The following is a 27,265-nucleotide window of genomic DNA, read 5'->3' as shown; positions in this document are numbered from 1 at the left end:
CCTCTTTAATATATACCATTTAGGGGTGCCTGGGTGGCTCAGTTGGTTAAGCATCTGCCTTTGGCACTAGTCATGATCTTGGGGTCCAGGGATCGAGTCCCATGGCGAGCTTCCTGCTCAGTGGAGAGTCTGCTTCTCCTTCTCCCTCTGCCTCTACCTGCCCCCCTACTTGTGTGCATATATTCTCTCTCCCCTTCTCAGATAAATAAATTAAAATCTTTAAAAAATAATAATATACAGGCCAGTTAGCTGTGGTAAGCTTGATCACACATACAGACGAAAAAGTGATATATATCAAAGGAATAGTATCAATTTTTAAAAACTTACAAGTCCATAAATTTTTAATATATTTTTATAATCTTACACCATCAGCTAATCATTTTTGTTCTTTTCCCTCCAAATATCATGGAAAGACTCATGATAAATATAATAAATAAAATTATAAAATTCGGTGGGAAACAAAACAGTATATATATTAATAACTGATCTCAACGTAAAATAACTTAAATGTTTAAGATCCAGTACGGGAGGTAAACTTATTTATAACCAAATATGAATAAAATTACTTTAGATACCTATATTCTGCTTTGTTTTCACTTGATTTTTCTCATCTAGGCTCATAATAGTATTCTTTTTTGATCTCTTGAATATAATTGAAAGTAATCAAAAAGTATGCAGGATCTAATATTAGAAAAAACTACTTTTTGAGTTAGAAAAGTGTTTTCCAGCAAAAACTAATTTTTTTCATTTTTTGTTTCCCCCATGAGAATAAAGCTCTTTTAAAATTAAGTATGGCCTTTATTATCCTTAATAACTGTTTTTGATTATTTCTTTTCTAAATGTTGAAGTTAACTGAAATATTCATGTTTTAAGTACATGTTTCTCCTCTTATTTTCTTAGAATGCACTGAAAAAAAAACCCAAAAAACCCTGGAATTAGCATTATATTGAAACAGTTCTGTGACACTAGGAAATCTTCACTGTTGCTGAAGTCTGTTTTAACTCTTGTTTAAATCCTTGATAATGTCAATATTTGTCAGTTAATACTAAGTCTAAAGAGAATAAATATTTAAAGCATTTAATAACAGAAAAAAGGATGATGATTAAATGGCTAACATTCTCATTCTTTTTGAAAGTTAATAGCCCAACCTGTTAACATTAATAAATGTTTGGACTTTAGTCTTACTCAGCTTCTATTTATAAATGTTTTAGATGTGTTTCCATAGATATACCTTCATTCAAAACATTACAGGACACATTCTATATACTTTCTTCAGGTATATTTCTATAAAATTGTAAATCACGCACAACTATAACCCCGAGGCACTATAAATCATGGAAAATAAAATTTTATTTATTCTAGTTACTAAAGCAGGGAAGTGTATCATTCCCCCCTCCCCCCCAGGGAAGTGTATCATTGCATTCAATAAAAGTTTTCCCAAAATGTGAAAAAAATATCTTCTGATTGACTGCCAGCTAATTAAAAAATGATTAAGCCATTCAGGCATGCCACAGTATTCTATTCTATGAGTTATATGTGTTATTTTAGATTAGTTTTCTTTTTTAAGGTTTTATAATTGTACGCTTGCATCTTTGCCACTGACTCTAAATTAACCTTTTTTGTTCTTGAAGAATGGGAAGTTTGACATATATAGTGTACTGATTTCTGTAGACTATAATATTAAATTCTTAAAATTATATGAGACCTATGTGTTGTATTTTTACTTGCATGTTTATGTGTATATGGTATGTATGTATGAAATTCATAGACGTACACTATGTTGTTGCTTAAAAACTCCAAAGGTGGCAATTTAAAGACTATTTTGTTGCTAATAATGGCTTCATACCTAAAACTGAACAGAGTCCTTCACAAGGTCAATTAACCAGAGAAATATGCCAATTTTGACTTCATTTCCATCCTATTGAATGATTGCATTCATTCTCTTTTGACTTAAAGCTCTTCATTCTACTGTTCCTCAACACTCTTTATAGAATTCCAGCTTCCTTTTCACCTTTTAACAGTTTAACATAGATGGCTGGATCAAGTCCATTGTTCCAATTGTATGTAGCTTAAAAAGCTCTGCAGTATTTTGCTCTTTCCATTGTATCTGGCTTCTCTGAGTGCTCTGCTCACTGCATTTTACTTCCTACTCTCTCTGCTTTCTAAACCCATTTATGCCTATTCTTTCTCAAGACACTTGTTCATCTGGGAGCTCAAATTGACTTCTCCCTATTCTATTTCCTTAACTAAAAATGCACCATTAAGGTTGATTGAACCCTTTTAAAGCACTTCATAAAAAAGTGAAAGAACATAAGAAAGTAGGCTACCGGTGTTTGTAAATACCCGTTCTCAGCCAAACTGATGGGAAGAAATAAGAAATAATTGGAAACTTAAAAATGTTATTGATATTTTTTACAGATTAGCCTCTTTTGGTTGTTCTTTGAGAGACATACTTTCAAAACCTTTTGGGGAGGGGAGAGGTGGGAGAGGGGGCGTTATGTTATAAGTAAAGATGAAACAAATAGTAAAGCCAAACAGCTAAAATTATCTAAAACATTTTCTAGAAAAAAATGTTTTACAGTAATAAGCAAGATGTAAAATATGCAGGTCCATGATAAAATCTACAGCTTTAAAACCACTTGATCTTATTTTTTTCTATTTAAAATACAGATTTTTTATTTAAAAATAAATGTAACCAAAAAGAGTTTACAAAAATAGTAAGTAACCCTTTTCCCCTCTTTGTAATGTTTAACTAATGTAACTCTTCTGGCGTGAAATATATTTAAACATTTGTAAGTTAATTCGAATTTTACTCAGAGCCTATGGAAATACTTTTATTTTTAATGATACAATATAAGAAATCTATTCTAACTACAAATTTAAACTTAGCATTTCAGAATCACATGTGTTTTATATGGAAAATGATGATGTTGATGAATTGGCTTTTGATATCCTTAAGAGACCATATAGTTAAGAAAAGGCCTAATAAATAAAACATAAATGATCAATAATTTGATTTCAGATAATTACCACTTCCAAAGCTAATTCACTTCTGAGTTCCTTTGAATATTCTATTTTCAGGTTACAGCATTTCGTGTTTTGGCTATAAAATCATTCATTTTATCTTAGTTGTAAGGAAAAACCCTCACCAAAACAAAATTTTAAGATTTTTTAAAAAATGAACAAATTTGGTTTGAGAAATGTCTTTTCAGTAGTTTGCAAAACTTCTTTTTTTTAAAGAGGGAGGGAGAAGGGGGGCCAGAGGGAGAAGAAGAGGGAGAATGTTAAGCAGGCTCCATGCCCAGCACAGAGGCTGACACAGGCTTGATCTCACAACCCTGAGATCATGACCTGAGCCAAAACCAAGAGTCAGATACTTAACCAACCGAGCCACCCGAGCACCCAGCTTATAAAACATTTTTATTCATCAATTAAGGAAAAAGAGTAATAAGGAATATTATAATTCATATTTTTATGAATATAAAAACATAAATGGATATAAAAATAAAAACTTCTAGAAGTAAAATATTACTAAAAAAATAATGGTGTTCCTGCTACATTACTAGTTCTTAAAGGCAACTGTGAACTAAAATTGTAATTTGTATGAGTTTTTCTTTAAAAATAATTCAATAGGGGCACCTGGTTGGCTTACTTGGTAGAGCATGCAACTCTTGATCTTGGGGCTGTAAGTTCGAGCCCCACATTGGGTGTAGAGATTACTTAAAAAAATAACAAAAATCTTAAAAAACATTTCAATAATGAAGGCAAGTGCAGAGAGATGAATAAGAAAAGCAGGCAGGCACTTGGAGGTCACCCAGAAAATCATATTATACCAGGGGAATCTAAAAAACCAGCCAGTTTCTGTCTTATAAAAAGGATTGATTTGATCAGATTCATTGAACAACCAACAGAACTTGGCCATAAGTGCTTATTTCTACTCTTACAGAACTATAAATAATTTACTTCTTTTTATGTAAGTAACATTTAATTGAAGCTAAGAGTCTAAAGCATGTTTAACAATAAGATCTAATGTTTTAAAACAAACACTTCTTATAATGTATGAAAGATATGAATAAATAGTGAAATGGCATTTTACTTAAATATAAGGATTATTTTAAAACTGGCCATGGGGGCCTGCAAATGTATACACACAGTACACACTAATTATTCTAGGCAAAAATACATTCACAACCATAGTTAATTTTGTGCCATTAATCAGAGAAGTGTAGAACTATAAAAATAGAAGTAAATAATAAAATTATTATTGAATAATTATTATAATCATTCATATATAGATATCGGAAGATCACTTTGATATCATCTATATTCAGTTCAGCATTTTAGGCTCCTAATCTATAAAGTACCCTAATTTTTAGCTTTCCAGGTTGTTTGTGGAATTGTTTTTAATTTAAAACAAGTCATATATTCATGCATATGACTTATGCATATAAAATAAATCTATCAAGACATTTGCTAGGAGCAAAGAACTAATTTTACTGTAGAAATTATGCATTTTCTCTAAGCTAAATACACTAGAAGAGAATGAATAAATAGTTTACAGTTTTTACATACATTAGGGCTCTATAAGAGCTGATTACACAGCACATTAGTAATAGTCAAATGTCAATTCACTTGTAGAAATTGACAAAGTATCGCTTCTCGGCCTTTTGGCTAAGATCAAGTGTAGAAATTGACAAAGTAATGAATTCGGAGTTGGAAAAAACCCAGAATTTGGTATATCTTTTCCTTAAGCAAGTTTCTTTATCTATAAATGGAGACAGTATATGTCATATCTACTTCATAGAGTGGGTTATTAAGATAAACCATGTAAAATATGGGCTAGTGGTTTGTAAATTTAAAGTATTACTTCCTGTTTTGCCATAATCTGTTGTGAAGTATGTTATAAATAATTTGTAACTATGAAATTCCTCTGTTTGTGAATCATTTACTTGAATAATTTAGGGCAGATCTATAGCAACTCCTATAAAAACATCCCTCATGTCCAATTACATGTTCAATTCAATCCTTTTAAACAAAGGATCTCATTTTCACCTAAGAGTAATTGTTGTTTTGTTGAACAGGAAAGAAATGAAGCTAAAACTATTGCTTTATGAACTGCACATAACCAATGGCTTAACCCATCTAGGCATTCTTAGGGGAATGGAGTGTGTTATCTATCATGTCATTGACATTTGCTCTCATGGCAGAAAAAAATTGAGAACTGTGTAAATTATGTTAGTAATCATCCCCCTCATTGCTTTTTATGAAATTATTTATCACGTATTTATATCAAAATGTTCTAAAGATTGGATCTATGTCTATTTTCTGTATAGTACCTAGCAATGTCTAGGTACAAATTTGTATTATTTTTAGTGTTACTATCAAATTATATATTACTGGGGCACCTGGGTGGCTCAGTCAGTTAAGCGTCTGACCCTTGATTTTGGTTCAGGTTATGATCTCATAACCTGTGAGATTGAATCCCCGCATGGGGTTCCAAGCTAAGCATGAAGCCTGCTTAAGATTCTCTCTCTGCCCCTCCTCTCCTTTCCCCTGTTTAAAAAAAAAAAAAAATTATATATTATAAATTTACTTTTAACAAGAAATTCAGATGTAATTAAGAATCTATAATAGGGCACCTGGGTGGCTCAGTTAAAGCCTCTGCCTTCGGCTCGGGTCGTGATCCCAGGGTCCTGGGATCGAGCCCCACATTGGGCTCTCTGCTCAGCAGAGGCCTGTTTCCCCCTCTCTCTCTGCCTGCCTCTCTGCCTACTTGGGATCTCTGTCTGTCAAATAAATAAATAAAATCTTAAAAAAATATATATATATAATAGAAATAGTAAGATATCTCAGAATTTAACAATACATAGTACATAAAAATCAAATGATAAATCTCAAATGTATAACAAATACATAGGAAAAATGGCTGCAAGAAAATATGCTGAATGTTAAGTGGATGCTGAATAGTGACTTAATGTTTTTCCTGCTTTATACTTTCCTAATTCGTGAAAATTCCTTTTCTCTAGTGAAAGCCAATTATACTTATTTTTCCCATCCGGTTTATTATTTTAAAAGACAACTGTTATTACAAAAGCAACAGATATTCAGTGTTTAATTTACACAAAATCATCTAAGAAAAAAAGTCGATGATACCAAGTTACTAATAGAGAAGAGCAGACACTCATCAGGAAAGCAGTTGTGAGGAAAGCAGTTGTCAAAACTAAAGGGCAACAAAGACATCTTCTGGACATCTTAAGAACTGCATAGTTGTTTTTTTAAACAAAGGATCTTATTTTCACCTAAGAGTAATAGTTGTTTAAAAACCACACATTAAGAAGTATAAAATCAATCTGTATTAGGTTTGAAATTTTAAATATTACATGATTACATCACAAGCATATAGCATTTAAAGAAGAAAAGATACAAGTTGTTGCATACACAGTGGAATTAGTTTCCAAAATATCTTTAAGCCTATTTCCAGATAGATTATAAAATACAAATATTTTAGTAAAACTTTATTTTCATATAAGGAACATCTAAAATAGTATGAAAACTACATGCAGTGTTGAACCAATACTTGGAAAATGGGCTCATGAATCAGAGCCCACTTATATTAAAATATGGTTGGCAAGTTAGTCATTAATTTAAAGCACTGTATTTAATAAAACAATGAAATTCAAAACCATGTTTGACTTATTTGTGATCTGTCCTAGGACTATATAGCATAATATTTTAGAAAAATTATTCCAGTGAAATATAATTAAGGGTTTCAAATTTACATGTGTCCACTCAATTTGAACATGTGTTCTTTTTAGCTTAAAATTGTTTGTAAAATTATATTAATATGGGTACAGTTAACAAATTTTATATTTGAAATAGTACTTTTTTATTCTTAGAGCATGAATGCCTGGTTGCACTGACAGTTAGCCAACTTTAGGAAGTACTTCTGATGCCCATAATTTGCATCACTAAACAATAGGGCAGATCCGGTTTAAGCCCAATAATAGTCCTAAAAAAGTAATTTGTAGTTCAATGAACAGAGGTCAACTTGCTTTAGTAATAGTTGTGTTTGATAAGAAATGCATGCTTTAGTTTTAGGTAACTCCAAATAAGTAAATATTCAACAAATAAGATATGCTTATTTACTAGAATTACATTTTCTTAGTGTCTTCACGTGACAGGCCATTAATTAGATTTCGTAACTAAATGCTTCCAATACCAGGACTAAATATTTGATTCTCTGGACTTTGTTTTATGTCACTTCTATCTTTTCAAATTATATGATATAATGGTTCATGATTTTTCTAATACAGAAATTCAAATGAATTAAGTAAGATAACCATAATGAAAGTTTAAGAGAGGTGATATTAAATAAAATTCAACTAGGGTGATAGAGATTATCTTCATATGGAACTGAAGTGCTCCAGTAAAATAAGTAACATGATTGTCTTAGATTTTTTTTTCACTGACACTGCCTTCTAGTTTTTGTACAACTGCTAAACAGAAATAGGTTTCTTGGTGTGTATATTCATTTCTCTAGGCAGTTACATTCGATTTGATCTGGGAAACTGGCTGCCAGGAATTCTGTTGGAAATAAAATATTTATGAGTCAAATAATTATGACTTATTTTCTTAATGGATCAGCTAATTTAAGGTAATTCTGCAGTAAATAATTTCTGTATTTTATATGTGTTCAATTTCAAAAAGACAGTACAATAGAGAATGACCCTATTCTTGGACATCTAAAAACCAGGTTATCCTGAGGACTTAGCAGGGAAGTCAGCAGGTCTACCTATGTGCTGCTGAAGTCATTAAGAGATGAATTGGAGCTTGGCTACAAAGAAGCCAGGAGACAGGTAGGAACTGGAAATCTGGTGGACAGATGTTGAGCAACAGTGTGGATTCTTAATGAGAAGTAATAGGTTCTTAGGCACTGAGCTGGCCTCTAGGGCTTGGGTCCAGACCAGAGGAGAGGCTTGAAGAATTTACAAAATTCTTGGTCTTTGTGATTTCAGAATTGAATTTATCTGTTGTTCAAAATATAAGTGAACTGCTTTGCATATTTAATGAGAAGTGACTTGGGAGAGTGCAATTATGTGTTTATTTCAGTGTTCTCTCATATAAGCTTTAGGTGAGAACTATTCTACCTTGACAGCCATTTCTACACAGGACTTTGGGAAAGTTTGGTGAATGTGGGAGAAGCAGCCTTATGCTATCTGACAGCTTTTTCCAGCTCTCAGTAAATAAATAACAGTATATAACAATATTTCCCATTTTTATACATGACTAGCAAATTTGGGGATTTTTTTAATGATGAGAAATTATATTAAAACAACAGTTTTACCTTCCCTCATCTGGGTTGCTCTGGTACATTTGTGCAGTTGGAGATGCCATACTCTGATGTGATAAAAGAGACGGAGAGAGATTTGTTCCTCTGAGTTGCCGAAAAGCTATTTCTGCATGGATGCTCCGAGGATTATTTGTCAGAATGCCTGCATTCTTGTTTTTTTTGTCTGAAATTAAGAATTGTGAAACAATGAGAACCACTAAGTAATAAAATGAATTAAGTAATAAATTTTGGTTGCCCTTCAACTGAATGTGTGCTGTACATATTTCATAACATGAATTAAAACATTTTAAGTAAAAATATAAAATTGGAGTAGATTTCTAGCACTTAATGCTGCTTAAATTTCTCTGAGTTAGTGAATCTACTTGATTGTTTCTTGGTAATTTTTTAAAAAATATAAATAGCTAGAGCTGTGTGCTATAATAAATGTAGAGATAAGATGACCATAATTTTCAGAACAAAAACTGTGGCGACATAGTCCAAAAATAGGAGACAGAGTATAGGACTTTTCAAGAAAACCCTAAAAAATAGTCACACAACAAATTCTGAAGACAGATATCTGAAAAGGACATGATGGAGATGAATCCAAGGTTGAACTACTGCCAAAAAAAAAGAGAAGATATTGATGACATTCCTGAAGATAAATAACATTGTACTGTTAAGGAGGCTAATAATTTGTGATGTCCAATTTTACTGACAGTTATATCTACTGGACAAAAGCATAAAAATTCTCACTGTGACTAAAATCTTAATGCCATATGTATGTAGAAGTATGAAAAATAAGTTAAACAAAAGATAACATCTTAACAAATTAAGTTATTTTGGGTTTCTTTTACCCAAGTTTCCTTTAAAAATAATCACACAGAGCACTCTACTATTTTTAGTAGGTTCTAATTATAGATCATTCTATAATTACTGTGATGTTAAATTTTATTGTCCAGCAGTGGCCCCATGCAAAGTGGGATGTTATAAGGAAGGGAAGATGTGAGCCATCAGAGGAGTAGCTATCCCCAGATTTGCCAAAAAGATAACCAGCGAAGATCTGGAATATGGGAATAGGTTTAATCTAAGCCTGAATTAAAATGTGTTAATAAAAGGAATCCTTTCCATACCTTGTCCTTTTAATGTACTCGCTCTATAGAGCTCTACCTCTTGAAACTCTTCTCTAGTTTTAGCTTCATGGTTTATTTGTGGTTTCAAGGATAAAGTCTGATCTTCTCTTTGTACCCAAGAATCTGTTGTCACAGATATTTTTAAACATTTGACTTTCTACTTTTAGAAGGACATAGTAATGAATTGGTTTCATATGCTATGAAATACATTAAGTCAAACAAAAGCTTTGAAAATAAATAATTCAGGAAATAATTGTGCAAGTATCACAAAGTTCACATGAACAGATGTTTACTTAAAAACGTATCAGTGGTTCAGCAAAACCCCAAAATACTAGAGACTCTAAAGTCAGAATGACCACATGAAACTTGAACAAACCTCAAGGATAGCAGCTTTGCTCTTGTAATTTTTGGATGAAGGGTAACTGCTTGTTCAGAATCAATAAATGTCCCCAGGCTTCGATTACAGATATGACTTCACAAATATACTAAGCTACTTCACTTACTAGGGATTCTTACCTACATATAGCATTTCAAACAGATGGCAGTTATTTGTGACTCTCAGTCATGATGAAGGTGTCTTTAGCTCAAGACAGAGTTGTCTGGTTCATGGGAGTCGTCTAAGCAGGACCATGACCAATGGACTTTTGTTAATGAGTCCTCCTGAGAACTTGAGCAGCGCCCCCAAATCGTGTGCATGTGTCCCCTAGTGGACATTGATTTGGCTTGTGGGCTGTCATTGGATAAAGCCCATCACTGGTTTTTAGTCACATAGATTTTTAAACTTTGAAAAGCCTATGGTCTGCATCCCCTTCCTGAGACCATGCTGCTTCTATCAGGTTACCTGAGTCTTTTCAACTGTATGGGTGTTTGGGCACATGCTTCTGAGTTTCCGTTTCTTGGAGGCGGTCACCATAATTTTATTGAATATAAGTGGTGGTTACTAATGGACTTTTACATTTCTTTCTTTGATTTCTCCCCCTTTTCTTTTTTGCAGAAAGGCCTACTTTGTTAGCATTATTCTTGGGACTTTTACCATTTGTAGTCTGATTTTGTCTCCATTAAAGTATTTTGTTTTTATTGTTACTTTTTGATTAGGAATTACTTGTATAATTCTAGAACTTCTATTTGGTAACACTTCCTTGTTTTTTATGTCCCTTCTGTTCTCAAGATGAAGAGAACACATAAAGCTACTATCCATGTCAGGATTTCTTCTATTTATATCTTACTACAATAGAATTACTGGCATTTTATTCACAAATATTCATAAGCCTATTAATTATTTGTTGTCTTCCTGTAGTTTAATCAACAAGTTATTTTTGACTTGATTTTCTGACATGAACGATTTTGCACTAATGTGTTGCATGGCCTTTAAACAAATGGAAAAGGACTAAAATTCAATTTAGATTATTTTTGCAGTATTTTTCTCAGGAAATTTGATTTATTCTAAAATTAAATCCAGACTTTTTCTACTGTGCTATTACATGAAAAGGGACAAGTGAGTATTTTGAATTTTGTTTTCATTTTCAAAAGTTATTTACCAAAACGAATGGAGAAAAACATTTAAAAGCATATTTCATATCTATGGATTTTACATTTTAAAGTAGTAGTTATATATTGTAAGGTTATTTTAAATTACCCTCAGTCCCCCCTCCATGTGTATTTTAGATTACTTTTTTATAAGCTTTTTTCTCATATCATAGATTAGACAGAGGGGATGAGAAGGTTACTTGGTACCACACATTAGCTACACAAACATAATGTGATTTGGTTTTCCATTGTTAACCTCAAACCATGAGATTTGGTACACTAATGTTTTTCTTTAGTGATAGTATATGGTTAGAAAATTAACATTTTTATTTCAGTAAATTTTAGAATACCAAAATCTTTTCTGAGCCACCAAGTGGCTAGGTTGTGAAAGTTTTGTAATAATTTGCAGCTGGAATACATGATACATTTTAATCCATTAAAAACTGGGAATGTATCAGCCAGAGTAGCAAGTAATTTTTGTTTTATAAATCAGAGTATCTGTCACCTGGTATTACCAATGCTGTTGTAAATTAAATTTAAAGTGGTATTTTAAAAAACCACACCTCCTGTTAAACAACTTTTATCTGTTTGTATCTCTTACTATAGATTATGTACAAGAAACATCTAAATAAAATTATACTTTTAACTCTAAAAAAATTGAACAAACATGCAATTATAGGAAATGTTAATTTAAAAATACAATTTTAAGTAATATTAGAAGTCAGAGTGAGATTTCGGTTTCAGATGAAGTGTTTTGTTTGTTTGCTTTTACATTTACTTTGAAACTGCCAAAATACCTTCAACTTCGGGAGTTAAAGTGAAGTCAGATCCCAGGTAATGGCTAAATGCACCAGGCAGAATTACATTTGTTATCTTTATGGGAGGAGCTTTCACTTGGCCAAATGATCCACCATCCATTGGAGAATTGGTAACGGGAATACACTACATAATAAAAGAAAAACAGTTAAGAACACCTCACCTCCAAAACTCAGATCAACAGATTTAGTTCTTACCATAAGCTCCATTTGATAATCTAAAATTCTTTAGGTCAGGAGTTATGTCTAAACTGTAAAAGTCTTTTGAACCCTTAACCTCCCTCAGAAACTTTTGTTTTGTCTTTTCAGACTGTATTGTACTCATCAGTAGTGTGATGGCACTTCTCCCTTCCAAAGGATCTTAACAAGTTAAGTGCAGAAAATGAGAATTAAGCTTTTCCCCCTTTGTCTCTTTTTTACTGAGTGGGAGTTTCTAGAGTCATACCTTCCACATCTTTATATTCCTCACATTACCTCATCAAGTGCCTTGCAGCTAATTAGTTTTTCAAAAACAAACAACTAAATAAATGGGGACTAAGGAAAGCATCTTATAATAATCACTTTTAATGAATGTGCTAACTCTCTAAGCAGTGTTTACATTTTAAGTTAGTTGAGGATTAAGAGGCTTTTAAAAGAATTTCAGGAGTCAGCGAACAGAGGAGAGAAGTATTTTAGCTTGGAGACGCTTGGTTTCCCTAGAGGTTTATGCTTGCTCTGTCTTCATTAAGACTGACCTTGTTTATACTTTTAAAAATATGAATATACTGAATTTGGAATATATTCAACTTATTTAGGGATACAGGCTTTTGCCATTCGTGTAAAATGATCGATTTCCCTGTTTCAGTAAGTGTTACCAAGAATGCAGCTTTGTAATGAGCACTAAAGTATCAAGCCTGTTACTAAAGCTGGTCAATCCCAAATTCCCTAATTCGTTTGTAGGAATTTCTTCCCATTACTAATCTAGAATATTGTCCAACTTTCTTCTGAAACCAAAGCACCAAAATGTTCTGGTTTAAAGGACAACTTTAGAGTTCATTTATTCCCTCTTTACTTGCTGTTAAAAAAGAAAGAACAGCAGTAATTGAAAGAAAAATAAATTAGACTGAACTGATAAACTTGGAAAGGTTTCTGTTTTTGTGTCTCCTGAATAGCTAAAAGAAATAATGGCTCAGTTTTGTTCTAGCCATGAAAATAAGCATTATTATTGAATCTTAAAATAGATTTCTCTAAAATATAGACTTCAAAATATCCCCTTTATTTTATTAACCCTGTACAGATGAATTAAAAAATAGTTTTTAATAAAATGCTTACAAATAGAATAAGTAGAAAAATAATTAAGTTCTTATATAAGGCACTGATTCAAAAGGCAAGAATATGTGTTTAGATTCACTCAAGACGCATTATTATACCATAGCATAGTAATGGGAAAAATCCAAATTTACTATATGAAAAATAGAAAAGACTAGCCAAGAAGCAAACCCTTTAGTGAAATACTCAACAGCTAAAATTTGAGTATATATAGTATCAAATGTCCAGTGTGCTCTGGGAATTAGTTTGTTTTACAAAAGGGATGGAGAGTGTTGGGTATCCACTGAGTTAGGTGAAAGCATCTACAGTAGTAGTCTCACCTCTTTTCTTTTCAGTATGCATTTTAAAAGTAATCTTTGTTCACTGACTGATGTCCTTGCTCTCTGGCTTTCACTTACATTAGAGGTTCACTTACCTTCTTACTGTCCCACCCCAGTTTAGGTCTTCATAATCTCCCTCTTGGGTTATTCTAAAAGCCTCTTAACTGGTTTCCCTGCTTCCAGCCTCTTCTTTCTCAAACCTTGCAAAGGCACGTCTCTAATAAGGTTACCTCTTTGTTCAAAAAACCATAGCTTTTCTGTGTTTAGTCTTTGTGGAGGATGGTCATGAAGAATCTTTGTGGTCAAGGACAGAATTTCCTAATGATATGCTTTTGCGCCTTCTGTCTCTAATCTCTTTCATGTCATGGTCAGATATCTTGTTAGAGTTTGTAGGTAAGAGGTGCAATTTTTCTGGCCAACAAGGAAAGAAGCGCACATCTCCCTTGTTAGATGAACTACATAGTCTGGAGAGTTGAGGTCAGAATTCCTTCCTTCCCTTCCTAGCTGCTAAACTGAAAGATTTAGTTTTGGTTTATAGAAGTGATATGTTATAGATTCTTACCCTCTAGCATTATCTCAGATATTGAGCAAGAGGCACACAGATTTTAAATAATTTTCTTAATGCTGAATTACATTACTAGAAAAAGGAGCTTCCCTGGAGCTCCTACGTGTGTAGATGTGCTCTATTCACCAGGTCAAGGTGTTTTTGATAGTAATGACTAAAACAGATACTATAATAATCTACGAAAACATCATAGCCCAGATTTACCTGGTAAATTGGTTTTAATTTACTAATAATTATGTATTTTAAAAGGAAAAGTATAGATAATAGAAGTATTACCGAAGTTTTCTTTGCTTGGAGTTCAGAGAAGTGAAATTCAGCTTTAGCTCTATCATCTGAATTCACAGGAATTCCATCTAACATCTGCAAGTTAGGCAGCCGAAATATGAGCACGTGGCGATGTAATGTTTTTCTGCAAATCTGAATAAAGTTACACATAACAACTTATTACTTTAAGAAAACTTTTATTTCAAAGATTCACTTTTATAGAGAAGGAAATTTAACACAGGTAGTAAAAATGACAGGTGGCAGCTAATTCGTTATAATAGACAATACAAATATGATCTCCCTTTTTAAAGTTTTCTTAATTCCCTATTATACTAAATGAAGATTCAAACTTTGTAAATTTAGTTTTGGGTTTTTTTAATTATTATTTTTAATTTAAATTCAATTAGCCAACATATAGTATATCATTAATTATAGAGGTAGAGTTCAGTAATTCATCAGTTGTGTATACACCCAGTGCTCGTCATATCATGTGACTTCTGGACAAGTCAGAAGTTGTTGTCTCCCCTCCAGCAACCCTCCCCTCCAGCAACCCTCAGTTTCTTTTCCATAGTTAAGAGTCTCTCATGGTTTGTCTCCCTCTCTGATTTCTTCCCATTCAGTTTTCCCTTCCTTCCCCTATGATCCTCTGCACTGTTTCTTATGTTCCTCATATGAGTGAAACAATAAGATAATTGATTTTCTCTGATAGACTTATCTCACTCACTGTAATACCCTCCAGTTCCATCCATGTTGATGTAAATGGTAAGATTTTTATCCTTTCTGATGGATGAGTAATATTTCTTTGTGTACATATACACACAGAATATATATATATATACACACACACATAAATACATACACACACACACAAACACACACATTGCCTCTTCTTTATCCATCCATCAGAACATCTCAGCTCTTTCCAACCTTTGGCTATTGTGCACATTGCTGGTATAAACATTGGGGTGCAGGTGCCTCTTCAGATCACTACATTGTATCTTTGGGGTAAATATCCAGTAGTATAATTGCCAGCTCAGGGTAGCTCTATTTTTAACGTCTTGAGAAACCTCCATATTACTTTCCAGAGTGACTGTACCAGCTTGCATTCCCATCAACAATGTAAAAGGGTTCCCCCTTCTCCATATCTTTGCCAACGTTTGTTGTTTCCTGTCTTGTTAATTTTAGCCGTTCTGACTGGTGTGAGGTGATATCATGGTTTTGATTTGTATTTCTCTGATGCCAAGCGATGTGGAGCATTTTTTCATGTGTCTGCTGGGCATTTGTATGTCTTCTTTGAAGAAATGTCTATTCGTGTTTTCTGACCATTTCTTGACTGGATTCTTTGTTTTTTGGGGGTGTTGAGTTGGATAAGTTCTTTATAGTCTTTGGATACTAGTCCCTTATCTGATATGTCATTTATAAGTGTCTTTTCTAATTCTGTAGATAAAAAGCAGCAGCTTTTTATCTTGATGAAGTCCCAATAGTTCATTTTTGCTTTTGTTTCCCTTGCCTTTGGGGACATGTCTGGCAAGGAGGTGGTGTGGCTGAGGTCACAGAGGTTGCTGCCTGTGTTCTCCTCTAGGATTTTGATGGATTTCTATCTCACATTTAGGCTGTTCATGCATTTTGAGTTTATCTTTGTGTATGATGTAAGAAATTGGTCTAGTTGCATTCTTCTACATGTGGCTGTCCTATTTTCCCAGAGCCATTTGTAGAAGAGACTGTCCTTTTTCCATTGGATATTCTTTCCTGCTTTATCAAAGATTAGTTGACCATAGAATTGAGGGTCCATTTCTGGGTTCTCTATTGTGTTTTACTGATCTATGTGCCTGTTTTTGTGCCAGTACCATACTGTCTTGATGATTACAGCTTTGCAATAGAGCTTAAAGTCTGCCATTGTGATGCCACCAGGTTTGGTTTTCTTTTTCAACATTCCTCTGACTATTCAGGGTTTTTTCTTGTTCCATTCAAATTTTAGGATTCTTTGTTCCAGCTCTGTGAAAAATGTTGATGGTATTTTGATAGGGATTGCTTTGAATGTGTAGATTATTCTAGGTGGCATAGGCATTTTAACAGTGTTTATTCTTCTAATCCATGAGCATGGAGTTTTCCTCAATTTCTTTCATAAATGTTCTGCAATTTTTAGAGTACAGATCCTTTACCTCTTTGGTTAGGTTTATTCCTAGGTATCTTATGGTTTTTGGTACAATAGTAAATGGGATCAATTCCTTAATTGCTCTGTCTTCTATCTCATTGTTAGTGTATAGAAATGTAACTGATTTCTGTGCATTGATTTTATATCCTGCCACTTTGCTGAATTCCTATGTGAGGTCTAGTAAATTTTGGTGTGGAATCTTTTGGGTTTTCCACATAAAGTATCATGTCATCTGCGAAGAGGGAGAGATTGACTTCTTTGCCAATTTGAAAGCCTTTTATTTCTTTTTGTTGTCTGATTGCTGAAGCTAGGGCTTCTAGTACTATGTTGAACAACAGTGGTGAGAGTAAGCACGCCTGTTGTGTTCCTGACCTTAGGGAAAAGCTCTCAGTTTCTCCCCATTGAGAATGATATTTGTTGTGGGCTTTTTGTAGATGGCTTTTATGATCTGAGGTATATGTTTACTTTACCCCTACACTATGAAGAGTTTTAATCAAGAAAGGATGCTGTATTTTGTCAAATGCTTTTTCTACATCAATTGAGAGGATCATATGGTTCTTGACCTTTCTTTTATGAATGTGCTGTATCACATTGATTGATTTGTGAATGTTGAACCACCCTTGCAGCCCAGGAATAAATCCCACTTGGTCGTGGTGAATAGTTCTTTTAATGTACTATGGATCCTATTTGTAGTATCTTTGTGAGAATTTTGGCATCCATCCTCATCATGGACATTGGTCTGTAATTCTCCTTTTTGGTGGGTTTTGTCTGGTTTGGGGATCAAGGTAATGCTGGCTTCACAGAACAAGTTTGGAAGTTTTCCTTCCACTTCTATTTTTTTTTTTTTTAAACAGCTTCAGAAGAATAGGTATTAATTCTTTAAATGTTTGGTAAATTTCCCTGGGAAGCCATCTGGCCCTGGACTCTTGTTTGTTGGGAGATTTTTGATGACTGCTTCAATTTCCTTGTTGGTTATGGGTCTGTTCAGGTTTTCTATTTCTTCCTGTTTCAGTTTTATACATCTCTAGGAATGCATCCATTATCTTCCAGATTACCTAATTTGTTGGTATATAGTTGCTCAAAATATGTTCTTATAATTGTTTGTATTTCTTTGGTGTTGGGGGTGATCTCTCCTCTTTCATTCATGATTTTATTAATTTGGGTCCTTGCCCTTTTTGAAAGTCTGGATAGGGGTTTATCGATCTTATTAATTCTTTCAAAGAACCAGGTTCTAGTTTCATTTATTTGTTCTACTGTTCTTTTGGTTTCTATTTCATTGATTTCTGCTCTAATCTTTATTATTTCTTGTCTCCTGCTTGGTTTAGAGTTTGTTATTCTTTCTCCAGCTACTTTAGGCGTATGGTTAGGTTGCATATTTGAGACTTTTCTCACTTCTTGAGAAAGTCTTGTATTGCTATGTACTTCCCTCTTAGGACCACCTTTGCTGCATCCCAAAGGTTTTGAACAGTTGTGTTTTCATTTTCATTTGTTTCCATGACTTTAAAAAATTCTTCTTAATTTCCTGTTAACCCATTCATTATTTAGTAGGCTGCCCTTTAACCTCTTAAGTATTTGAGTTCCTTCCAAATTTCCTCTTGTGATCGAGTTCCAGTTTCTTCTTTCTTTTTTTTTTAATTTTTTAAAAATTTTTAAATTTTTTATTTTTTTTAAAGATTTTATTTATTTATTTGACAGACAGAGATCACAAGTAGGCAGAGAGCAGGCAGAGAGAGAGGAGGAAGCAGGCTCTCTGCTGAGCAGAGAGCCCGATGTGGGGCTCGATCCCAGGACCCTGAGATCATAACCCGAGCCGAAGGCAGAGGCTTAACCCACTGAGCCACCCAGGCGCCCCTCGAGTTCCAGTTTCAAAGTAGTATGGTCCAAAAATATTCAGGGAATTATCCCAATCTTTTGGTATTGGTTGAGACCTGATTTGTGATCAGGTATGTGATGTGATCTATTCTAGAGAATGTTCCATGTGCATTCGAGAACATGGTGTATTCTGTTGCTTTAGGATGGAATGGCCTGTATATATCTTTGAAGTCCATCTGGTCCAGTGTGTCATTCAAAACCATTGTTTCCTTATTGATTTTCTGCTTAGATGATCTGTCCATTGATATAAGAGGGGTGTTAAATTCCCCTACTATTATTGTATTATTATCAGTTAGTTCCTTTATATTTGTTCTTAATTGTTTTATGTACTTGGGTCTTCCTATGTTGGGAGCATAAATATTTACAATTGTTATATCTTCTTGTTGGATTGTCCCCTTTATTATTACACAGTGCCCTTCTTTGTCTCTTAAAATGTCTATAGTACCCAAATCAATATATACATTTAATGCAATCCCTATAAAAATACCAAGAGCATTTTTCACAGAGATAGAACAAACAATCCTAAAATTTGTGTGGAACCACAAAATACCCTGAATAGCCAAACCAATCTTGAAAAAGAAAAGCGAAGCTGGAGGCATCACAATTCTGGACTTTAAGTTATATTACAAAGCTGTAGTCATCAAAACAGTGTAGTATTGGCACAAAAAAAGACACATAGATCAATGGAACAGAATAGAAAACCCAGAAATGAACCCACAATTATATGGTCAATTAATCTTCAATAAAGTGGGAGAGAATACCCAATGGGAAAAAGACAGTCTCTTCAACAAATGTTGTTGGGAAAACTGGATAGCTACATGCAATAGAATGAAAACCATTTTCTGACACCATACGCAAAAATAAATTCAAAATGGATTAAAGACCTAAACATCAAAGGTGAAATGATAAAGATCCTAGAAGAGAATACAGGGCAGTAATTTTTTTGACATCAGCCATAGCAACTTCTTTCTAGATAAGGTTTCCTGAGGCAAGGAAAAGAAAAGCAAAAGTAAACTCTTGGGACCCCATTAAAATGAAAAGCTTCTGCATAGCCAAAGGAAACAACGAACAAAACTAAATGATAATCTACTGAATGGGAGGAGATATTTGCAAATGATATATCTAATAAAGGATTAGTATCCAAAATTTATAAGGAATTTATAAAACTCAACACCCCAAAAATGAAAAATCTAATTAAAAAAGGGCAAAAGACACAAATAGACATTTTTCCAAAGAAGACATATAGACAGCCAACAGACACAAGAAAATATGCTCAAAATGACTTATTATCAGGGAAATGCAAATCAAAACCATAACGAGATATCACCTCACACCTGTCAGAATGGTTAAAATCAACAACACAAGAAACAAGTGTTGGCGAGGATGGGGAGAAAAGGGAATCCTCTTACACTGTGGGTGGGAATGCAAACTGGTGCAGCTACTCTAGAAAACAGTGGTATGGAGGGTCCCCAAAAAGTTAAAAATAGAACTACCCTATGATCCAGCAATCACACTACTAGGTATTTACCTAAAGAATACAAAAGCAGTAAATCAAAGGCATACATGCACCCTAATGTTCATAGTAGCATTATGTACAATCGAATTATGGAAAACAGCCCAAGTGCCCACTGATTGATGAATGGATAAAGAGGATGTGTGTGTATGTATATATATATATTTACATATTCACATATATACACAATGGAATATTAGTCATAAAAAAGAAAGAAATCTTGCCATTTTCAATGACATGGATGGAGCTAGACAGATTCATGCAAAGTGAAATATGTCAGTCAAAGAAAGACAAATACTATATGATTTTACTCATGTGGAATTTAAGAAACAAAACAAACAAGCAAGGAAAAAACAAGGGGGAGAGAGAAGTAAAGCAAGAAACAGGTTCTTAACTATAGAGAACAAACTGATGGTTATTATCAGAAGGGAAGTGGGTGGGGGGATGGGTTAAATAAGCAATGGGGATGAAGGAGTACACTTGTTATAATGAGTACCAGGTGGTGCATGGAAGTGTTGAATCACTATATTATACACCTGAAACTACTATTATACTGTATGTTAATGAACTGGCATTTAAATAAAAGTTTAAATAAATAAAAGCTAAACCAAAGAGTCAGTATTATGCTAAAAATAGTTGAATAAATAATGTTAAAAATGTCAAAAAAGGTGGCACCTGGGTGGCTCAGTGGATTAAGCCTCTGCCTTCAGCTCAGGTCATGATCTCAGGGTCCTGGGATTGAGCCCCGCATTGGGCTCTCTGCTCGGCGGGGAGCCTGCTTCCCCCTCCCCCTCTGCCTGCCTTTCTGACTACTTGTGATCTCTCTCTGTGTCAAATAAATAAATAAATAAAATCTTTAAAAAAAAAGTCAAAAAAGTAAATTCCAAGAAACTAAAAGAAGGAAATAATAAGGTGGCGAATTATTGAAAAATAAACCAAATAAATTAACCACTTGATAAAAACAAAATATGGTTCTTTGAAGAAATTAATATAATAAACAAACCTTTAGCAAGACTTATCAAACATAAAAGAGAAAAGCAAAAATCAGCAAATTTAGGTATAAAAAAGATGAAAAAACACAAATACAGTGGAGATTTAAAAAAAATTCATGAGCGTATTATGGCAGTAATACACACATATAAATACATATGTATTTATGTACAGATAGTATACATACATATAAATTTTAAATTTATATAAAAATTTATATAAAAAGACAAATTTATAGAAAAATGTAACTTCTCAATATTGACTTTTGGAGAAATAGAAAACATGATTAGATTTATAGCCATTAAATAATCTGAATAAGTAGTTTAAAATCTAATTTCAAAAATTATTGAGTCCAGATTGTTTTAGAGATAAGGTCTAATTATCCAGGTGCCTAAGTGCCTCAGTGGCATCTGCCTCCCACTCAGGTCATGATCCCAGGGTCCTGGGATCAAGTTCCACATTGGGCTCTCTGCTTAGTGGGGTTTTCTGCTTCTCCCTCTCCCTCCCCGCTCTGCTTGTGCACGCTCTTTCTCTCTCAAATAAATTTCTTAAAAAAATCTTTTAAAAAATTCTAATTATCCTTCAAGGAACACATGAGTTTTCTCCTATATAAGCTAATTCATAGACTCGCAAGAGAGAGCTCCCAATTAATTTTATGAGGCAAGAACAGCCTTGATGAACTTAAAAGAATAGCATAAGAAAACAATTACAAGATAATTTTACTTATTTCCATAAATACAGATATACTATATGAAACCTTAGCAAATTGAATTCAGCAAAGTATAAAACATGACTAAATAGTATTCAATTCAGGATTAATGATGGTTTAACACTAAAGCAGTTTAAAGAGAAAACTACATTGCCAATTAGTCAAAATCCAATGACTGATATCCAATTCATGATGAAAACAGGTAGTAAACTGAATTAGAAAGGAACTACTTTAAAATGTTGAACGTTATCTACCCATAACCTATAACAAACTCATATTTAATAGTGACAATTTTGTTTATTTATTTGACAGATAGAGATCACTAATAGTGACAATTTTGAAGTGTTTTTTGAAGTCTGTTACCTACTATCAGTGCTTCTATTCAACACTTTAGTAGAGGTCCTAGTCAACACACTAAGAGAATTAAAAGAAATAAAAAACACAAGGATTGGAAAGAAATGAGTCATTATTGCAGATAATATGATAGTCTACAGAGAAAACCCAACAAAATTTACAATCCATGAGAACTAAAAAGAGAGTTCGGCAAAGTTCCTGGAGAAAGAGTAATATGCAAAAATCAGAATTGCTATACTTCAGCAACAAACAGAAACATATAAACAAATGTTGTTCAAGATAGCTATTAAAACAATGGAATAAATCAAACCAAAGATTATTAAAACCTTTAAGAGAAATCTATAAATTTTACATAGATTAAATGTAGGGATGGATATTCATGCTTATGAAGGGGAAACCTCAATACTACATATATTAGGGGAGACTGCTTATTGTTATGTCTTGGTTTGAATAGCTCTCTCTGATGTGGCACTACTGGGCTCTCTCAGCCCCTCTACTCCACTACTAGGAGCAGAGTGACTTAATTGATAAACTGAGAAAGATTAAACTGAGCATATTTAACTTCTGTCTTGGGAAGGAATGTATTGCTACAGAATGCCCTTTCTTCCTCCTGCAGAAGCTCTCCTCCTCTGTGGAAAGAATTCATTTAAGTATTTCCTGTTACTGGGTGATCATGATTGCTATTTCTGGGATCCGTTAGCAGGCCTGTTTGGCTTTCTCATGAAGCTAAGCAAAATATTTTCCCCTCTCCGTCTGCCACTGTTATATCTGTCAATTTGTTCAGATGTTAGGTGAGTAAAGGTGCTGCTTATTTGATCCTCCAAAACCTCCAACAGGAAAAATAGCAGGTTTCTCCCAAAATTAATTTATATATTCCATGCAATTCCAAATAAAATGTCAGCAAGACTGTCACATAACTTCAAAAGCTATTTCCTAAAACTCACAGCAGTTGTAAAGGGCCAAGAACAGCTGAGACAGTGAAGAAAGAAAAAGAGGAGGAGGAAGGGAAGGAAAATTTAAGGTGCTTTCTCTACCAAACACCAAGACTTAATATAAAACTTTAATAATTAACCAGTATAATATTGGTACAGGGATTGACAATAGCCCAGTGAATACAATGTAGAACCCTGAAACAGATCCTCTTACATATTTTCACCAGTTAGAAGAGGACAGTAGTCAATAAATTGTGCTTGGGTACTGTCTACACATAAGGAAATGGATAAATTCCCACATATAAAAATAGATTATATACAACTATAATGAAATTAACTGATAAATTATAAAAGTAACATACTCACTGGATTGCCATAAACTGTAAGCTCTCTGAGAGAAGAGATACCATCAAGTTTTTCCAGTTCTGCCATATCCTATTCAAAAGTTAATCAATAAATTACTATTTGGTTAGATCCAATATTTTTAAATAGGCACTGTTTTGAAGTAGTCATATATAAGTGCTGGATTACAGCTAGCTCATGATTGAATTCTCCAAAGTGAACTTGAGCAACAAATTCTGTATTTTTGATTAAGGACAAATCTATGTACTATTAATTCCAAATGCATGATTGGTAAAGATGATATTCTAACAGGGAAAACAGGCCATATAGCAGCACTTGCAAGAAAAGACTAAATTTCTTCTCTGAAAAGTTATGGTCTAGGGCCAAGATTTTATTTGGTTAATTCTCTAGAGGACCCAGAAGTATGAAAAAGATGATAAATCCAGTCTAAATAATTTTACTTTATTTTTAAAAAGATTTTATTTACTTATTTGACAGAGAGAGACACAGCAAGAGAGGGAACACAAGCAGGGGGAGTGGGAGAGGGAAAAGCAGACTTCCCGCTGAGCAGGGAGCCCAATGTGGGCCCAGGACCCTGGGATCATGACCTGAGCCCAAGGCAGATGCTTAACGACTGAGTCACCCATGCACTCCTAGTCGAAATAATTTTAAACACAACCTTAACCATAAAGGAATATGTAATATTGAGTGGACTACATCTAATATATTTTCTGGGAGTATATATAGTTTAAAAACTATTTTTCTAGTTGAATAACTTGTCTTCACTACTGGATAGGTTATTTATTATTACCTATTTAACATGAATGAAAGTTTGCAAATACATTTTAATTTTTGCATTTATTTGTAATTAAAATTAATTTTAATTTTTAAAACTATTTTTAAAAATACTATTTCTGACAAAATTTAGGTGACAAGCCCAACCTTAGTTTGCTGCTAGTTTATAGTGATAAAATAAAGTTATTGATATGCTCCTATTCTTATTTGGAATGACAAGCAGATATAGCCAGTTCAGCTAGCAACTATAAAAAAAACTTAGACCTATTTGAGACCATTTGGAAGTGGAATTTGATTAAAATGGCTGATCTTTACAATTTTGATCTTAGAGGTGTTATAATCGAGGACTTTAGAAAAGCTCTGATGGTCAGTTATCTGTCTTGTCTTTATGCATTTGACCCACTGGTGGTTCCTGTCTGTGGAATCAAAGCCTGATTAGAAAGTATAAAAGTGTGAAAAGTCTTTTCTCAAAAATTTCCTCAAATTATAAACAGAGTTTGGCAGTGTTCACTAGTGAAGTATTTCTAATTAAAATGTTTGTTTCTCATGGGAGATGTTAATATGAGAAACAGTGTTAAATTTGTAGAGGATAATGCTGGTATAAAGAGACAATCAAAAAAATGAGTATGTTTATAATTGGGGAAGAGGGCTGATGACTTCCCATTTTTAATATAAGATTTTTTTTTTTTCACAATGGAGTGTTGGACTTACTCTGTACTGGCTAAATATGGCAAATTTTCAGGAATTTTGTGAGATGGTGTTTTAACTTGAAATTAGCTATGGTGGAAGAAATTATACCATGGAAGTTGGCAAATGCTATTTATTAGGACTTTTTTTCCCTGCAGAGCAAGCCATTAAACATTAACCAGCACACCAATAGTTATCTTTCGAGTCCATTTTCAGGATAAGCACTTACGGCAATCATGGTAATAGTTAGGCTTAGATTGGAGCCTTTCAGTTAGGGCAAGAAATTGCAATGGAGTATTTCCTGGAGTCATTTCCAGCCTCGGGTGATAACTGAAGTGTTTGAAAGTAGACACTGTTGTTTGATGCCAGATAGGGGAATCATTTAGACACAGGAATCAAATAGGACTGTAAAGTTGAATTAAATAACTCACCTTTCAGTTGTGTTTCTGGGGTTCTATCTGCAAAGGCAGGACTATAGGCAACAATTTTCCAAATCTACATTATGGGTCATGATGGCTAAGTGAAAAGCTTCACACTGGAATCTGTTATCAAGGATATGCAGTTTATGAAAGATTTTAAAATAGGTTAATGCAGGGCTGCATATATCTTCATTTGAAGTATTGTCTTCCTAATTTTTCTGTGCCCTTTCCCTCCTATTGTAGAGGTCTTTATCAACCCAAGTGTTATAATCTGATTGCCCATTTGTGGAAATGAATGCTGGTGTCAGCCTACCCATGTTGATATGAATCAAGAGAAAAAAAATCTCTTCCAAAAAGAAATTCTGAATAGAGAGTTAAGAATTTTGAAGAACATATTATTTTCAGTAAAATTAAACAGAACCTCCAATTCAACTTCTTACTCCTCTCAGTTAATGTTTTCCAGTTAAATGTATGGTTATATTAAGGTACTATAATATTGTTAGAATAAGTTTGATGGTATAATGATCAATCTAAATTCAAGGAAAAATACTATTTCAAGGATAAAAATAAACCATGGAGGGGTAATAATTAAACAATCAATACCCCTTCATTCCATGATGTATGTATAATTTCCCATGATTTATCATATAGGTTGTCTATTAACTATATTAAATTTTTATAAAAAATAACCTCAACTAGACATTATCTTGCTTAAGTTACTGGGGAGTAAGTTGTTATAACAGTGAATCTGCCATTCCTTCTCTTCCTTTAGTGGATTAGAAGGGTAGGGAGGTGGGGCAAGGAAACTCGGGAAAAGCTGGTCTAATCTAACTGGTCTAATCTTTTTGTAATTATGATGGCAAATAGCTGTGCTGTCAAATAGACCAATGATACTCACTAGGAAAAAGGTCCTTAAGATGTGAATTATTTTTAGCAGGATCTCCCTGGTTAAGGAGTGCTTATAGTAAATAAACCTACAACTACAGAATTATCAAGACATGGCTCCCTATAAAATATCACATAACCTCAAGTATAAAATGGGAGGCATTTCATAAGTGAAACACTTCCTTGTTATATGAGATCACACAAAATCTCACCTGGAGATCTTATATTTTAATCTAAGCTAGAGAGTATATAGAAAGAAAGGACCTGAGAAGCCACAGGAATGTCCCAGACCCCATGTATCCTTGAAATTATAGTAAAACTTGATACTGGGTAAGATCTCCTATGCATGTTAAATCTGATATGACAAACTTTTGTGTCAGCTTAGTTGCTATCACTGGAAAGATTTTCCATAGGATTACAATTTTCCCAGTTTAGATCTCCTCTGGATAAAGCTTTGTAAGAATCATTGCCAGTTTGGAAGGCTTTTCTCAGATGAAAGTTGTTTGAATCTTGATAAATTAGTTGTCTGCTATTTTTCTCTGTATGTCTATTTCCTAGTTGCTGTGTAGGACAGTGCTCATGATGTCCTTCTAGCCTTGAACAGGCTTTTATATAACCCCAGAAGGGGCTTCCTGAACTCTAGCAAGTAGAGCCACAAATATTGATTGCATAATTACTGTGTACCAGGCATAGTTATATTCTGATACAAATGTAGACAAGATATAATTGGTTCCTGCTCTTGGGTGGAAGTCCACATTTCATTTTGTCTTTGAGATTGTCTTAGAGGTGTGGGGAGAAGTAGTGAAATTGGTAAGAGGAGGGCTAACAGATCATCATGAAAACACTGGGAGAAATGTTAGGGCTGTGTAAAGTTATATATGCCTTCAATCCTCTTATCTGCAGACTATGTCAGGAGAGAGTTTGGGCAGGCCCAGTTGGGACAGTGCCTAAAGGAAATAGGTTGAATTCTGAGCAGGTAAAACTAAAGTAAGGGAAGCCCTGAGTGGGTAGAGTTGGAATATTAAAGCCAAGTCAAGGTCCATTATCAAGAACTGATTCAGGGGGGCCTGGGTGGCTCAGTGGGTTAAAGCTCTGCCTTCTGCTCAGGTCATGATCTCAGGGTCCTGGGATTGAGTCCTGCATTGAGCTCTCTGTTTGGTAGGGAGCCTGCTTCCCCCTCTCTCTCTGCCTGCCTCTATGCCTACTTGTGATCTCTCACTCTCTGTCAAATAAATAAATAAAATCTTAAAAAAAAAAAAAAAAAAGAACCAATTCAAATGTCAGGCAGACCAAGGACAAATGCCAAGTTTAAAGAGCCAGAGGAAATCTGGGAATGAGATACAGAAATATCTTG

At 33.8% G+C, this 27,265-nt stretch overlaps 2 protein-coding genes across 2 annotated transcripts in view; one reads left to right on the top strand and one right to left on the bottom strand.

Annotated features, from left to right (window-relative positions):
* The window catches only part of RTN1 (reticulon 1), a gene marked incomplete at its 5' end in the record, with an annotated part of 387,521 nt that overhangs the window by 19,359 nt on the left and 340,897 nt on the right, over nt 1–27,265 (top strand). The window lies entirely within an intron of this gene.
* The window catches only part of LRRC9 (leucine rich repeat containing 9), a gene marked incomplete at both ends in the record, with an annotated part of 100,909 nt that continues 81,188 nt past the window's right edge, over nt 7,545–27,265 (bottom strand). The window contains 5 exons of the mRNA XM_080808574.1: nt 7,545–7,584; nt 8,345–8,513; nt 11,784–11,928; nt 14,271–14,411; nt 23,150–23,218. Coding sequence (XP_080664700.1) covers nt 7,545–7,584; nt 8,345–8,513; nt 11,784–11,928; nt 14,271–14,411; nt 23,150–23,218 — 564 coding nt within the window. The remainder of the gene's footprint in view (nt 7,585–8,344; nt 8,514–11,783; nt 11,929–14,270; nt 14,412–23,149; nt 23,219–27,265) is intronic.

The sequence above is a fragment of the Martes martes genome, assembly GCF_963455335.1.
Source record: "Martes martes genome assembly, chromosome: 7".
Taxonomy (NCBI): Eukaryota; Metazoa; Chordata; class Mammalia; order Carnivora; family Mustelidae; genus Martes; species Martes martes.
The sequence above is the reverse complement of the archived record's forward strand: the minus strand, read 5'-3'. Positions and strand labels throughout refer to the sequence as shown.